Source organism: Coffea arabica, chromosome 7e (assembly GCF_036785885.1).
Source record: "Coffea arabica cultivar ET-39 chromosome 7e, Coffea Arabica ET-39 HiFi, whole genome shotgun sequence".
NCBI lineage: Eukaryota > Viridiplantae > Streptophyta > Magnoliopsida > Gentianales > Rubiaceae > Coffea > Coffea arabica.
In genome coordinates, this window is record NC_092323.1 from 11,321,059 (window position 1) to 11,337,231 (window position 16,173).

A 16,173-nucleotide genomic window follows, 5' to 3' on the forward strand; every position below is an offset into this window, starting at 1 on the left:
TTATCATCATTTGAAGTCCCAGTGGATGAAGCTAGAGAAATTAAGATTAGACATCTGTGAGCCAGTCAAATATTGTTTGCTATAATGCAAGCTGAGCATTTTGTTCACTAGCACTAATACAACCCTGTGTCCCCTTGAAACTGAAGTTACAACAAAGTAGCTAAGAGTTAGACTTTCAAATACCCTTGAGACATCAGCATAGAAACCAATTTTAATATCCAAATTCCAAACTACTAATCTTGTAAAGAACTTTAGCTTGGGTTGCTTAGACAAGATTAAAAAAAAAAAAATAGGGTTCTTCTTTCTATACTACCAGTTCAATACTTGCTTTTCCACTTAGGGCTAATAACACTTTGCCCCCCTGAAAGTGGGGGTAAAAACACCTTGTCCCCCTCAATAAAAATAATTGGCACTTTACCCATTTGAAAGCATTTCATTTAATGTTTGTATTAAGTATTCCATTTGAAAAAGCCAAAAAATTATAATGATTAACTGACAATTCTATCCTTATCTTGTAAATTTTGTCTTTAGTCAAATTGATTCTATGAAAGCATAAGTTATAACACCGTTTATATAATAGATTACTCCATGATATATATTAGTAGATAGCAATAAATATATCTGCCTACAAAGAAGGCTAAAAAACACACGACATTTCTATATGATAGGTACAAATAAGAGAATATCTAAAATAAAAAATGTGGACTATCTTTTAGTTTATTCCTATTATTTTAGTTGTACGTTGCTTAATATAGGATTTTTTTTATATATAATATATATTAACATATAAAATTCTTGCAAATTTGGTTGGTAATTGAATTTTAATATCTATTGTCAAACTATTTTACCAAATTTTAATTAGAAATTTAGTTATCAAATTTGAATATCTATTTCAACACTATTTTATCAAACTTTAAAGTTTAGATATTAATTGATTTTATCGATTTTCGTTTGACCAATATCCGATTTAGATTGGATATACTGATTTTTTTCCCAAAGTTTGAACAGCCTAAAATGTGTGTTATTTTTGAAGAAAATCTCTAGTGCTACATATCATTTATATTTCTCAATAAATGTCCTTTATAAATTACTATCATTGATCGACAACATAAGGGTAAGTTATTTATCAATAGCATAAGAGTAAAATTGTCAACATGTTTAACCAGACTATTTTTCTTAATAAATGTCCTTTTTAAATTTGGATTAATTTGCTATAGACTAACAGCATATACACCATTATTTGGATTGAAAATTTTAATCCAAATTTTATTTATGTATCATGCATCTAACCATAATTATGTATACATTGTACATAAAATTAACTCTATAAATTTTTTTTATTTATCAACAAAAAGGGTAAACTTGTTAACTTATTTTTTTTGTCAAAATTGTCAACTTATTTAAGCAGTTCTTTTCTTCTTTTTTTTTTTTGCATTTTCAAATGGAATGCTTACTACAAATACCAAACAAAATATCTCAAGCGGGTAAATTGCCCATTATTTTCGTCGAGGGCACAAAGTGTTATTACCCCCCACTTTCAAGGGGGCAAAGCGTTATCAACCCTTGCATTTATCCATGGTTTCAGCAACTATAAAGTCTGCTATGAATTTGTGGAAGCGTTTTCTTTTTTTTTTTTTAAAGGAAAATATTTTCTGCTCAAACCCCTCCCAAGAGCTGCGCCCTAAATTTCCCTCTTCTGCACAACTCCTCTCCCATCATCAACACCACATCCTACAGTATACAGACCCTTTTATTCAGCAAAACACAGCAGCATAGTGTAGCAGCAACTACAATCTTCTTTACGTATTCAACAGGTAACTTTCAGTGAAGATAAAGGCTCTAAAGTTTTCGCCACGTCCCAGCAGAATAGCAACGCAAGAAGAATAAATGGTGGATAGACTTAAACAGCCATTGAATAGAGGAGACAAGCTTCATCAACCATTACTCTTCAGCTTCTCAATCTATCTGTTGTGGTAAGTTTTTTTTATACAGAATGTAACCTCCATTATGGGTCCGTTTGGTTGGACTGAAAATATTTTTCTAGGGAAAATATTTTCCATCGAAGTCATTTTCCTGGAAAATCACTTCCTTCTCCATAATTTTCCAGTGTTTGGTTATTAAGTGAAAATATTTTCCGAATTCCTTTTTTCATAATTTTTCGATGTTTGGTTTGTCAATGAAAATATTTTCTGATATGTTTGTTGATATATTGCTGGCATTGTAGGATCTTGCGGTCTGGGTTGTGGAACCGAACCGAAGTCTTGCGGACCAAATGTGGGATCTTGAACTTGAGTTGGGTTTGATGAGGTAAATGAGATAAACTTAGAGTTTGCATAGACGGTGTCTTGAGCCTCGTGATCGTACTCAACCCATGATGATGAAGATGATGATGTTGGTAATGGTGGAGCAGAGGGCTCATATGGCGGACAGTAATATTGGTACTGACAATGGCATGGTGGTGGTGGTGGGTTATCAATGAACAATGCCTTCTTCTTCTTCTTCTGCTTTCTTGACCAGAACTTGAGCTTCTTCACGGCCTTCATCATCTTCATGGCTGGCCTTCTTGTTTTTCGTGGAGAAAATGAAAAAAGTCCACTGGTGCTGTATTGTTCAGCGGAATCTTGTAAGTTGATTTATTCAAATAGAAGAGATAACTTGGCTGTGGCAAAGTACGGATCTGGAAGTGGAAGCGAGATTTGATAGTCTTACGGAGGACACTTGACAAAGCATTCAAAGACAGAGAAGTTAAAAAACTTCTGCAACTCTCACCAGCTCCTTTTTCATGAGTCCTGAAGCCGTCGGAAATTAACTTCAGGAAAATTGTTGTGGAAGTCATTTTCCACCCGGTGGCGTGAAAACATTTTCCAGCTGAAATAATTTTCCAACCTCTTTTGCTTCCAAACACCAGAAATTCTGGAAAACCTTTTCGGGAAAATATTTTCAGTCCAAACAAACATACCCTATATGTTATTGGTTTTACTTGTTTACTGTAACTTTTGCTAATATGTCAATGTTTTTTCTTTTTTACTGGTAAAAGTATTAATTCTATTGAATAGCATCCATTAGTTATTAGTAGCAAAACACCTACAAATACATAACAAAGGCCTTTGAAAAATAACTAACTATATATTTACATCAAATTAAAGATGCATATAGAAAAGTCCCTATCCAAACTAAGCTCCCATTTGTTCTCGGCATCTTCCTCCATCTAGCAACTGCTTTTCGAATTTGATGTAATTAAATCTTATGACTACAACTTCTGTATACATATTCAGAATCGATATCACCCATAAATTTTATGATAAAACACTTAGTTTACTGGTAAAGAATCCTTTTCTCAAAAGTTAATGTGAGCACGTACATTATCAAGAAACTAATTAAACATGTATTCTCTATCAAAGTATCTAGGACATAAAGATCAAATGTGAGAAAAATATAACCAGACTAAATTTTTAGCAAGTCCAACCTGACAACATTTTTTAACTTCTTCATTTTTTCTTTTTTCCTTTTTTGGTGGGCTCAAATCTGAAGGAAGTTATTGGAATGTAATATCCTAAGATCATGATGAAACTTGAGAAGCTAAATGAATTATATTGCTGAGCCATTTAAGTTATACATTTATTAAACCTCACCTAGCACATTCAAGGGAGCTTACCCAATAATTTCATTTATCTTCAGCTCTTACCAGTTAAATTTTAGCTGAAATTCATGATTTGAAAGTCAATTGTTGTGAAGACTGGTAGAGATCGACTTGAGCTCCAACAATTATTGCACAAATGGACAATTCTACATCATCTCCTCCCAACTCAAATAGATCCAAAAATACTAATAATAATAATAATGATGATGATGATGATGATTCAGAAAAGAAGATGCTAAAGCTTCAAGTACTAGCCAGTAGAAGCCATATCAGGTGCAACTTATTCTTTCATTATGGGAACTTAATCCACCTATAGGCAGTTTCAAACTTTGCAACCATAGAACAACCTGTAATTAGTATTTTGCTTCACGTTCTCTTTTGTTTTTAATCTTTGCCTATCTTTGGAGACATCTATTGTTTAAAGATTAAAGATAGTTGGGGACATACAATAGCAGCAAAGCTAATCAAAATGCATACAAGTTATCTCGAGTTCACTAGCTTAAGAGAAAAAGAGTGGGATCCAAATTAAAAGTACTGGTTTTGTAATAGAACCATCAAAGCGTCTTATGAAAATGGCATAATGATCCCAATTCAAAGTCACATCAAGGCTTATGAAAATGGATTCAAGTGCCTTTAATTTCCTAGCTGAAAATGATAGGGTTTGACCCTGACTCATAGTGCTCATTTTGTTATATAGCCGTCATTGATTTTGTGACGGCACAATGGTTTTTCTTTTATCAGGTCTCCAAAGTATGCGAAAGAGTCGTATTTTATATATCCCCAAAATTTCACTTTGCTCATGCATGACTGATAGTTGTTAATAGATAGCAACAAGCTTTGTCTTGTAATATGCAACTGTAGCCGTAACAAAGAGTTATTTTCGAATAATATTCAGATTTAGAGAAGGATAAGGTATCTTAATATCACATTGTTAACAAAAGGTTTGGAAAAGTGTATTAATTGGATTGAAAAGATCAGATGAATATGATGAAGGCATGTCGTTGCTGCTGATGATCAAGAAAAATGATGACAAGTTCAACAAGAAAGATTTTTCTCTTCCCAAAGCAAATGTCTGTTACTGTTGAGTAGTTAAAGTAACTTCGCTGCCCCACAAAGTTCCTATTTCCTAATTGATAGTTAAATGGTTTTCCTAATCAATCGGAAAACCAATCAAAATTCTATTTAACTTTAATTTCTTTTTTGTTGAGTTAAAAGTATGGAGATAATCGCATCAAAAACAAATGATAAGTGAAAAAACAGAAGAGATGGCAATAATAGTAGCTCTGTGATACATCACACTTTCGACAAAGAGATGGAGTAAAACCACCAACAACTGTTGAAGAAATGAGATTGTTAAGATTGAAATTTAGGAACATTACAAAGTAAAAGACAACATCAGAGTGATTATCAAGAGAAATGCATAGTAAGGTAATGAATTGAGAGATGGGAATGGTTAAGATGATCTTACAGTACAAAAGGTAGATCAAATCAGACAGACAAGAAGTTTCAGAACAGTGATATGATAACTATGGATGCTAAAGAGAAGAGATCTTACCCTAGGAAACTAGTGTTAGAATGAGTTCAAAGAAGATGATCCAAGGTAACATGGAATGTTGGAATCAGTTTTCTGGTATCACTTGGGAACATGATCTGACACAAGCTAACTACTTTGATGTTTCAAACTTCAGGACTTCAAACAGGAGGAGACACCCAAAACAGTAAACAAAAGTGCTTCAAAGTTCCAACTCGACGTATATATGTGACCAGTAATTTGGAGAGTAGGCCTTTAAATCATTAGATACCACTATCAAGTGCTCATACAGTTTAGTTCCTTGGTTCTATCAGAATTGTCTCTATTCATCTTTGAATGCTTTTAATTTTGATTGTGTAGGATCCCAGCTCCTGCAGACTCTCAAATCTAGTTCATCAAGGGTGCCAAGGTCCAGAAACAATCATAATGCACGTTATATAATTCATTTCTTGGAAGAAGCAATATGAGGAAATAGCTTTTCGGGAGACAGCAACCTATTTATGACCCTTAAAGATCATTTGCAGAAAGCAAAAGCATGCCTTTTTTCAATAATATACTATATATTTGATCCCCTTAATTATTTTCTCTTCCTGCTAAATCCTTGTGAACGCTTGTAAAAAGTCCGACATCAAGATCTTGACTTGATGACTGACAGAACTTAGATGCTATTGAGCTAGCTAGTTTAGAAAACAGTGTATGGTTCTAAGTCCAGAAGAACTCAAGGAAACCAACGATACCTTCTCTAAGGTGTATGGCTCTAAGTCCAGCATATGTATTGTTTAAATGGAGGAAACAATTCCACAGTATAGATGCCTGCTGTCATGTTTTCTTATTCAAACTTTTTAGTTGAAACTTATCAAAATTATAAACACTAGCAGAAGAAAAATATTGATGTAAAGAACAAAGCACCAAATGCGACGTTTTGCTAAATTGAAACAGATTATATAGATTGGTAGAACATGGGCATGTAATACTGAGATATTGATCAAGCATGATGTCAAAAGAGAAACTTAATTTTCAATATACAGTAACATACAATTTGATATTGTGATAATAAAAAACTAAATTAGGATTATATGGTAATGAAGCTATTACTAATATACAGCCTCCAAGTTAAATCTTTTCCACGGTTGAGGTTGCAAAACATACATTGAAGGTATAATGCACTTCTTTTAGGTGCAAGAACTGAAAAGAAATTGATATGTTTTGCTTTGGAACAAAAGCAATTTGATACATTATCTACAAAAGCAAAAGAGGAGGTAGTGCCACTGGCGGCTAAGTGGGGAGATTATATATTATGTACTTCATAATTACTGCTCTATTAGAGCTGAAGCGAATAAGACATATCTGAATCATGGCTTAGACGGTTAGGGTTCCAACAGTTGGTGATGTTGTGGGCAAGAAAGAAAGGCAAACCAGGGATTTAAGAAAATCAAAGGGGAGACTAGAAAACAATGAGATGGGGATATATAAGTAGGTACAATGATGAATTGACGCATAACAGCATAATTACAACAAGTTGGCTTACTTCAAGGATAACAAGTTTCAGATAAAAGCTCATCTAACAGATCAGATCCCAAGTCCTCAAGAACCAACACGTCGTTTTGCTTATCCTGTTTTGCTTTTCCTCTACGTTTGGACTGATTCTTCATCCTGTGCGCTTCTTTCAGGGCTGCGACTGGAGATGATCCGTCTTCATACATCCACACCATTTCCTGCAATGATTCTTGGACTCTGTCGATCGGGAAGTTGAGGGCTGTTGCTGGACCGCGCATTGCTAGTGCAGCTTGATCATAAGCCAAAGCGGCCTCCTCTGCAGAATCAAAAGTTCCAAGCCAAACCCTTAATCCATTTCTTGTAGAATCCCTTATTTCAGCTGCATATTTCCCCCATGGCCGCTTGCGCACACCTATATAATGCTTCTCTTCAAGTTTCTCAGGCTGTGTTTGAAGGCTAAATATGATTTCAGTGCTGTCAACCTCGCTAGATGAACTGGTATTCGTATCCCATAAGTATTGGACATTCTCCTCATCACCAGAAATGTAGAAATCTAGGTTCTGATCATCAGCTTGATCCATGATCTGCTTGTGGGATGAGAACAGATGGTACCCAGAAAAATGGTCCATCCATGAAGAATTCATTTTCTGAATCTTAATTTCTCTGGTTAGTACTACAATAGTGAGAAATATTTAAGTATAAGAAACTTTGGTTTCTCAGACAATTATGAATTGGAGAGGCAAGGGGAGTGCTAGCATGTTTATATACATAGTGGATTAAAGTACTGTAGTTGTTACTGTCAATAGAATATGACAACTGTTGAACCATGGACATGAATTAGAGCTACGGGAAAAAAAATAAATAAAACTACAAAGAAAACTAAAAAGAGGGATTGACGTCAATTGTTTTCATCTTCTTGGTGTCAATTTAGTCCGACGACCAAGTAGAAAGACAAAAATAAAAGGATCTTTATTCTCTCTCTGTTTCCTTTTTATGTTATTGTTGATTGAATTCCAAGAACCTGACCGAGAATTTCAAACTTCCATCTTTCCCTTTTACTCATCCAACATTACAGTTTTTCTACTTTATTTGAAGTTAGTCATGGATGGATCAGTTGCTTTACATGACTGCAGGGAGAAATTTTTTCACTCACCTGCAAAATTGAAAAAAGGTTTACTCCTATTTCATTTTACAGTTTTTGCTTGAATAATTGTTATTATGTACTAGGATTGAAGAGCCTAAAGCACTTGTATTTGATCATGGAGACTCCATATATAGATGAAATTTATTCTAAACTAAAATTTCACATATTCCATGCTAGCACATTTTTTTTTTACCTAAATTGTGATTTAAAAAAGTAAAAAGAAAAAAGTTTTGGCTTTGAAAGGATAAAAGAGCGAGTCACACATAACTTCCAAAGTTCATTGAGGACAAAGTTAAGTTTGTCATGATATATCAAAGAGAAAGAAAAGAAATGCAGTGTACAAAGCTCTCAGAGTCCATCAATTATCATAATATATCCAAAAAAAATAAAAAAGAGATGCAGAGTGTATAAACTTGAGAGCCGGTAGTCATTGACACTAGAAATTACTACTTTGGTAATCAAATAGTACAAGTGCAATATTTTCTTGATTGTAGTCATTGATACTAGAAAATACTAGTTTGGTAATCAATTAGTACAAGTGCAATATTTTACCCTTACTAGAGTCTAGAAGGAGCGAGTTTTTTTTTTTTTTTTTTTTTTGTATAAATGGGATGACTCAAACTTGAGATCTCTCATTTATACTCTCTCCGTCGGACCACCCAACCGATCCCTCCCCGGAATGAGTTAAACTACTTGTTTGAATATGAGCAAACTTTATGTTCTATATTTGTAATCTTTCTATTTTGGTGGGGCCACGAGTTCCCAAATGTTTCAATTCAACCAATATAGAGTTAAATATGCACTGACGTAGGCCAAATCTTCCGTTTTTCGAAAATTTGGACTAACTTTGCCTGACAAATGGAAAATTTTCAACGTCTAATGTCGTTTATAAGCCTCAACATATCGGCAGCCTAAACTTGATTTCCTGTTATTTATCAAAAAAAAAAAAACTCGATTTCCTGTTACTAATTTACTGCCTAATTTTCTTAATTCTTTAGAGTTTTGTATTGTACAGCGAAATCCGAGAACTATAACTAGCTTTATACTATAAACCAACGGTATTATTAGGTGTTTAGATCATCATGCAATCAACATTAATCACACTTTAGTGCACCAAGTTGGAAGTTGGTATTGATAAAGATGGCCAAAAATATCAATTTTATTAGTACATAATCAACCTCCCGAGCATTTATTAATTTTATGTATGTTGACTGTGATGCATTTGACGGAAATATTTCCCTGACATTTCAAGACAAACAAACACTTTGTCTCTTTGTCAACAATAGTAGAAGGCTCCCTGTCCAATTTTTCTCATGCAACTAGTTTGTATTCCTTCAGAGAAATCTGGAAAAGGAATTCGCAAGCGAAGAATAAATACCCTCTGAACCATTCGCAAGAGTCCCTTCCCCCATGAAGGTTAATATATCTTTTGATAGATCTTGTCTGAGACTGCTTGCACGGGTTGGAAATTTTGTCTGGATTGCTACGTTTACAAACAGCAACAAGAAAAATGTAGCCTTTTTTTTTTTGTCCCATATACATTACATCTTAAAAAAATTGCTACATCATTATTTTTCTAGAAGAAACTCCCAAAAGATACAATCCGGACGGGGGAGCTTGACAACAAAATCAAAGGTAGCCAGAACATTAGTAGCTAAACAAAAAAAAAAAAAAAGAACAGAGAGAGAACAAAACAAATCATCGGTTTCTACTAAATACTAGCAAGGTTTCAAAATCCAGTTAGTAAGACCACTAATTTTTTTTCAGGTATAATTTTCTACTAAATTGATAATGCCCCTCGGACTAGGATGGTTTAGTCAAACTCGCGCCACTATTTCCAGGTTGTCACCAACTTTCCGGACTTTCCTTACATATGAAATGGTAAATGTTCCTGACTAATCGCCATCTTCTGTCTCCAAATGTTTCAACTGTCTGATGGCTATAATGTTAATGGCTATGGATTGTCTGAAGATTACAGTAATAGAAAAGACGGCGTCCTTAAAATTGCAGCACATGACTTGAACAGCAATTGCACACCGCACATTGGATAATCGTGGAAGTTTGGTCAAGTGATGATTCCTTGTATGGCTGATTACCAGGATCATGGCTGCAAAAAAAATAAAATAAAATAAAATTTAGACCAGGGCTTTAGAATTTAGATCAAGATGTTTATAGGCTAACCCTCTCTGAAGTTGAAGTTGGTAAATTATGATTCATTATATGGGTTCTGGTTGCCCTATATGCCTGTGTTGTTTTTTTTTTATTATTATTATTTTTTAAAATCTCCATCCCAGAATACTACGATTTCTGCACTCTCGGATTTAAATTTAAATGTCCATCGTTTCTAGAAAAAAAAAAAAGGATTTAAATTTTAATGGCGTGATGGAAAATTTTCGACATGCCAGTGACGAGAGTCTAATTAATTGAATTTAACGGGACAGTCTTGTGAATTTTGGATTGTAGGGAAATTAAAGTGGCCCAAAGTAAAGCCAGTCAGTTCTTTAGTTAAGATTTTTAATCTGTCTTTCTTTTGGGTAAGTGTTATAATTTCTCCATTTGGTAATTGTTTTGAGATTGGGGGCATTCCTCAGAAAGGACTACGAAAATGGGGGAAATAAGGATTGGAGATTGTGGCACAGATTGCGGCCAAGAGCTGAAGTATTGGAAGGAAGGATTGGATTGATAGTAAATACTAAAGTCCTGGAATAAGATGAAACCTTGATAATACTAAAGTATACAATTATAATTCTTTTTCTTTTATCCTCCCACCCTCTTAGACTCTCTTCATTCATTCATAACTGTCTGTCTCAGAATTCGAATCCTGAATCTGATAGCAGCAAAAACTCTAATAGCCTACTTGACATGACAGTGGGAAGAAATACATGTAATGTATCCAACAAAAGGGGGCATACATGAGTAATTCAATGAACCTGTTCCTGGTGACCTTGATAGCAATTTTAATGATTACTAACACGTATCGAATCTTTCTTCATTCAGTGATTAGCTTGAAGCGTACTGTGTTTATATAAAATTGAGGACAAGAGACTATGTTGGATTATCAACAAGTTTGAATATTGCATCATCTTCCTATACTTCAGCTGTTGTCATCCAAATTTGAACCTCAAGTAGTATTACTTCAGAAAGGATGAATCTCAATTTAATTAGCTCTTCAAAGTAGATCAAAGTTCTTATTCAACTCTTGAGAGTAAGCAAATTCCAATTAAGCCCTCCAAAATGAAAATTTTGTCTCAAAATAATCTCTTTCGCTACCAGTTCTTAGGGACTTTAGAGTAATTAAGCTCCCATGTAAATGAGCTGAAAAGGATACAATAGTGCTCTTCTAATCATATACGCAAGATTGAAACTAGCAGCAAAATCTTTTTTTGGATTAGAAGAGTAAATATTTTAAATCCTTCTTAGATCAATTAGACGAGAAGTTAATTGCTTTAAAGCTTCTAAAAGAAATTGATAAGATTTCACTTTACCACTAAACTTTACTCAAACGTCATTGGCGAAATACAAAATGATGAAATCATTAGGGCCGACCCAGTAGTGGCCAAAAGAATTGAAAGGGTTTATTCAGAATAAAATTTTCACTTTGCAGGTTCAATTGGGACTTAATGTTTGAATTTACACTTTGGTCTACACTTTGAAAAATTCTGGCCGCCCAAAATCATTGAATGTACTGAGTGCATATATGATATGATACTACTAGAGGGTTTTTCTTTTTTTTTCTTTTTTTTTTTTGCGTTCTTTTGGTGGCTTTTGGGTCAAGCAGCGGGACAGGACTGCGAATGTCAACAAGGTCAAGACATGAACTTCGTCATACCTGGTCAAAATTCAAGAACATTGAATTATGGATGGTACATCTAATTTTTTAGTTTTCAAATAGAATATTCCCATCAAATTGTTGCATAAGCATGATGACGTCGGCCTGACAACAACTCGTACGTTGCACCTTCATTAGAGCGTACGTGAATGCACCTCTGCCTAACCCTAGTATTAGTATGGATAAACACTAAACAACAACAAATGGTCATTATTTTAATTTTTAATATGACTTTGACCCTTGATTTTGTCCTTTTCCGTCGGCGGATTCTGCACTAGGCAACCGCCCCTAGGAATGGGAATTAGAGCCTTAAATTCAAGGACAGAAACCATATGTGGTTGGACAGCTCCTTTTCTTTATTGCAAATTGTTCCTATCTTTCGGGGTTGTATTTTTGGGGTTCAGGTTCAGGGATGCTTGGCTACAACTACGAGTGATTCATATCAGTATATATACTTTTCTTTTTAGAAAACCCAGAGTCCCGGATATGGTATGGGTTCAAGATTCGAAGTTGCAAATTTTGTTTCCTCTATTTGATATGAAAAACAAAGCAATACATAGGTGTGGGAGAGCATAAACCCATACCATATCCTGCAAGTTTAAAATAGACCAGAGAAAATGGCATATTTGAAATTCTAAATATACCGTTTGGATTAGCTATTTTTTGGGATATTTTGAAAATATTTTATTATAATAATATATGTGAAACACTTTTACTGTAGATGAAATTATTTTTGGTATTTTTTGAGGTTATTTTTTGTGTTTTTTAAGTTGTTTTTGGGATTTTGAAATTATTTTTTGTTTATAGATTACTGTAGCATTGTATATGAAATTAGAATTTTTCAAAAAATGACGAATCCACAGACGGAGCTAAAGTTTCTTGTATGCTAGTTTCTTTATACATCTTGGAATGCCATCGGTTGCCCGATCTCATTCCGATTGTGATATATACGTCCCCACATTTTCAAGGTATATTTGTTTGCATATTTCTTAAAGCCCCATGTGGTGGAGGTATATATATTGATCATGAAATTTTCTTTCTTTCTTTTTTTTTTGTGAACGTAAGGCTGAATTTGCAGACACTGCAATGTGAAAGACTGAACTTCATTTAGAGCACTTTGAAATATAATCAAAATGGCCAAGAAGATCAAAATGAAAGCACCCCAGCTGGTAGATTAGGATTTTGGTCTCTGTATTGGTAGAGAGATTCAATTAAATTTAGCTAGCAGACATATAATTACAGAAGCTAATGGAAATAGAATAATTTAGTTAATTAGAACGCAAAATATTAAATGACCATATTCAATATTTTCAATTAGATTCAAGAGCATCCTTTGTTCAGTATTGGTGTTTAAAAATATACCCGTCCGTCTTGCCTCCAAAAAATACCTCTACCTTTTTAGGGTCAAAGAGTATGTGAGCCTCCCAACTCTTGATTGGTGAAATTTTTAACTCCGGAGAGTTTTTTGTTAGAGCAAGAAATCATTCATTCAGGATCTTTGTGAGCTAGCAATTAAGTTACGTCCCATATTTTATTGCAAAACAAAAAATTCATATACACTTTCGTTACTCAAAGCTTCGAATTGGTGTGTACGTAACAAGGCTTTGTGAGCTCAACTTTGTCGAGTTGGAGTTCAACTTTTAAAGTTTAAGTCCAATTAGACACCAAACTCATGGGCATTGAGAATTGAGCCCACTATTTTTTCCTGAAATATATTTCAGGCTTAATTCTGAGATTCTTAACTCAAATATGCTCCATGAATGTGTTATTTATATTGACTGAAAAAATATATGTTTTTTATTTAGGTTTTCATTGAACTGGATTTATATTGAGGGGCATCCCATAAATAGATGCATGGTGATATGAAATAGAATTATTTGATTCTATTTGATAATTCAATTTAGCACTTAATTTTAATATGTTCAAATCTGAACATCAGATGTATTTGATAACCAAAAATAGAACATTTAAATTAATTAAATGACACTGAATTTTCTAAATAAAACTTTCTCCTAGAAATACGTAATAATCTATTCACTTATCACTTAATGTGATATACATTCAAAAAAGTAACTTAATGCATTTGACTTTAGATTTCAATTTTCAGATTTCAATTTTATCAAACGCAAAACATAAGACCATGAAAGAACGATTAATCTACAAGTACTATCCATTTGGATTAGTATGAATTTTGGGTCTAATTAATAATTAGTAGCCCCACTTTGAATTTCAGATGATGAACTGAGGAGCTCCTCCAAGAGTTTGCTCCCAAATCCTCAAGCTCCAAACCAACTTTTTCTTTAGACTAGTTGTTTCTTTTGGTTTATCCAACACTTTGACATTACTTTTAAGTTCTAACTTTCTGAGTTGCCTTGACTGTTTCAACTTGAACTGGGCTCTTGTTCATTAATTCCTTCGCAAGAAATTAAGTTCAATGATTTTATGGCATTTCCTTTCTCATGTGCTAGAGAAGTATCAGGCGAGTTGTTGTCAAGGAAAATGTCAAAATCAAGGTTTGGGTGTGAAGAAGAGGAAAATGTTAGGATCAAAACGCAAAATAAACAATCATTGAAATATCAAGTACATAACAATTTAATGTTCAAGTTATAAGCATGAAAGATAAATGACATACAATATTTAATGTGGTTCGGCTAAATCATTAAGCCTACGTCCATTGAGAGAAATTCGTTATTTATTATGAGAGGAAAATCCTATACAAGAATACAATTTGAATTCAAACTCAACCCTTATATACCATTTCTCATCTCTCAAGAACTCTCTTTCACCACTCATGTATAAGATTACATGTTGCATCTTGTGTGCCCTTGTATGTCTCTTTATAGTATGTCAACCCACCTATTTATAGAGAACATTATTTGGCAAAAATTCAAATAACAATAAGAAATCAATTCTAATTCCTAAACTTGTACATAATAGGAAATAATTTCTAATTCTAAACAAAATAGGAAATTCCTTAACTACTATTTCAAATAACTAAAATTAATTAAAAAACCAGTTACTTTAACACAAAACAAGAAACCTGTTTAAAAAAATTAAACCAATTTCCTAACAAATCTCCACTTTGGCGAAAATTTATTTTAACAACCATTTGTCTTCAACTACCAAATAATATGGTATCAAACTATACACCAGAATTAATACAATCTTGACACCAAATTGATTCAATCGAGAAATGAACATGTGTAGTTATCCTGAATCTAATTTCCAGTTGACTCGTGAGAAGGTGCTTTAATTTATCGTCTCCCTTTGCAGGATTTTTTTCTCACCACTACTTGCAATCTGGGATCCCCTTCTGTAAGGTATAACTCTAAACATTGAGGCAATCAAGTGGTAAAAATCACCATATTTCTTCCCATCTTCAGAATTGTTCCGCCACATGTGGTTTTCAAAACTCCACCTAAAACGAAAAACTCGTAACTGTTAGAGTCTTCTAGTGCATGAAAATTAGATCTCTTTGTTTCTTTGAGACATGTGCCACACCATCCAAAAAACATAACCAAAATCTAAAATTCACCGGAATGAAGTATCAACCATTGGAGGTATGAGAAAGTCTCCACCGATTCACGTCCAAAATCAACATTGGACTCCACATTTTCCTTGACTCTTGAATCACCTGCCTAGATTCACCGTCAAGTGTTTCCATGCTTTTCGATTTTTCATCCTTCACGTTCAATACTTTTTGTCAATCCATTGAAACAAGAATACCACTCATTAAATAGTTCAATTGGTAACAGCCACCAATCCACTTGATCTAAATAGTTAACAGGATCCAACCTTGAACAACCAAACTCTTGATCTAACTATTCAATTTGTTGGGATCCAAATGCTTGTGAACAATCCAATCTCACAATCAAACTCTGATACCACTTGTTAGGATCCAAACACGGAATAAACAATCATTGAGATATCCAGTACATAACAATTTAATGACAAACAAGCCACAAATATGAAAAATAAACGATACACAATATTTAATATGATTTGGCTCCACCATTGAGCCTACGTTCATGGAAAGAAATTCATTCTTTATTATGAGAGAAAAATCTCTCAACCTTTTTATATCATCTCTCATCTCTCAAGAATTCTCTCTCACCACCCATGAATAATGCTACATGTCGCCTCTTGTGTGCCCTTGAATATCTCTTTGTAGTATGTCAATCCACCTATTTATATAGAATATTATTTGGCCAAAAATTCAAATAACAATAGGAAATCAATTCTAATTCCTAAACTTGTACAGAATAGAAAATAATTTATAGTTCTAAACAAAATAGGAAATTTCTTGACTACTATTTCAAGTAACTAAAATCAATTAAAAAACTAGTTATTTCCATACAAAACAAGAAATTTATCTTAAAAAAATTAAACCAATTTCCTAACAGAAAAGCACTCCATCTGAGAGGCTTAAAGGTAGAATCATAGTCATTACTTTTTGTTGAAACTAATTGATGACCTCAAATTTTTTACCGATGAGATCTGGATCTAGTAACTAAAATTAAAATATTAAAATT

At 33.5% G+C, this 16,173-nt stretch overlaps 1 protein-coding gene across 1 annotated transcript; it reads right to left on the reverse strand.

The window, feature by feature from the left end:
* Window positions 1-6,700: 6,700 nt before the first annotated feature.
* On the reverse strand, window positions 6,701-7,312 carry LOC113702052 (ethylene-response factor C3-like). The gene has a single exon (XM_027223001.1). It carries the CDS (start codon window positions 7,310-7,312, stop codon window positions 6,701-6,703), a length of 612 nt encoding a protein of 203 aa, XP_027078802.1.
* Window positions 7,313-16,173: the final 8,861 nt, after the last annotated feature.

Coding starts and splice junctions, on each gene's coding strand:
- LOC113702052 (XM_027223001.1), bottom strand. CDS start 7,312: ATGAATTCTTCATGGATGGACCATTTTTCTGGGTACCATCTGTTCTCA.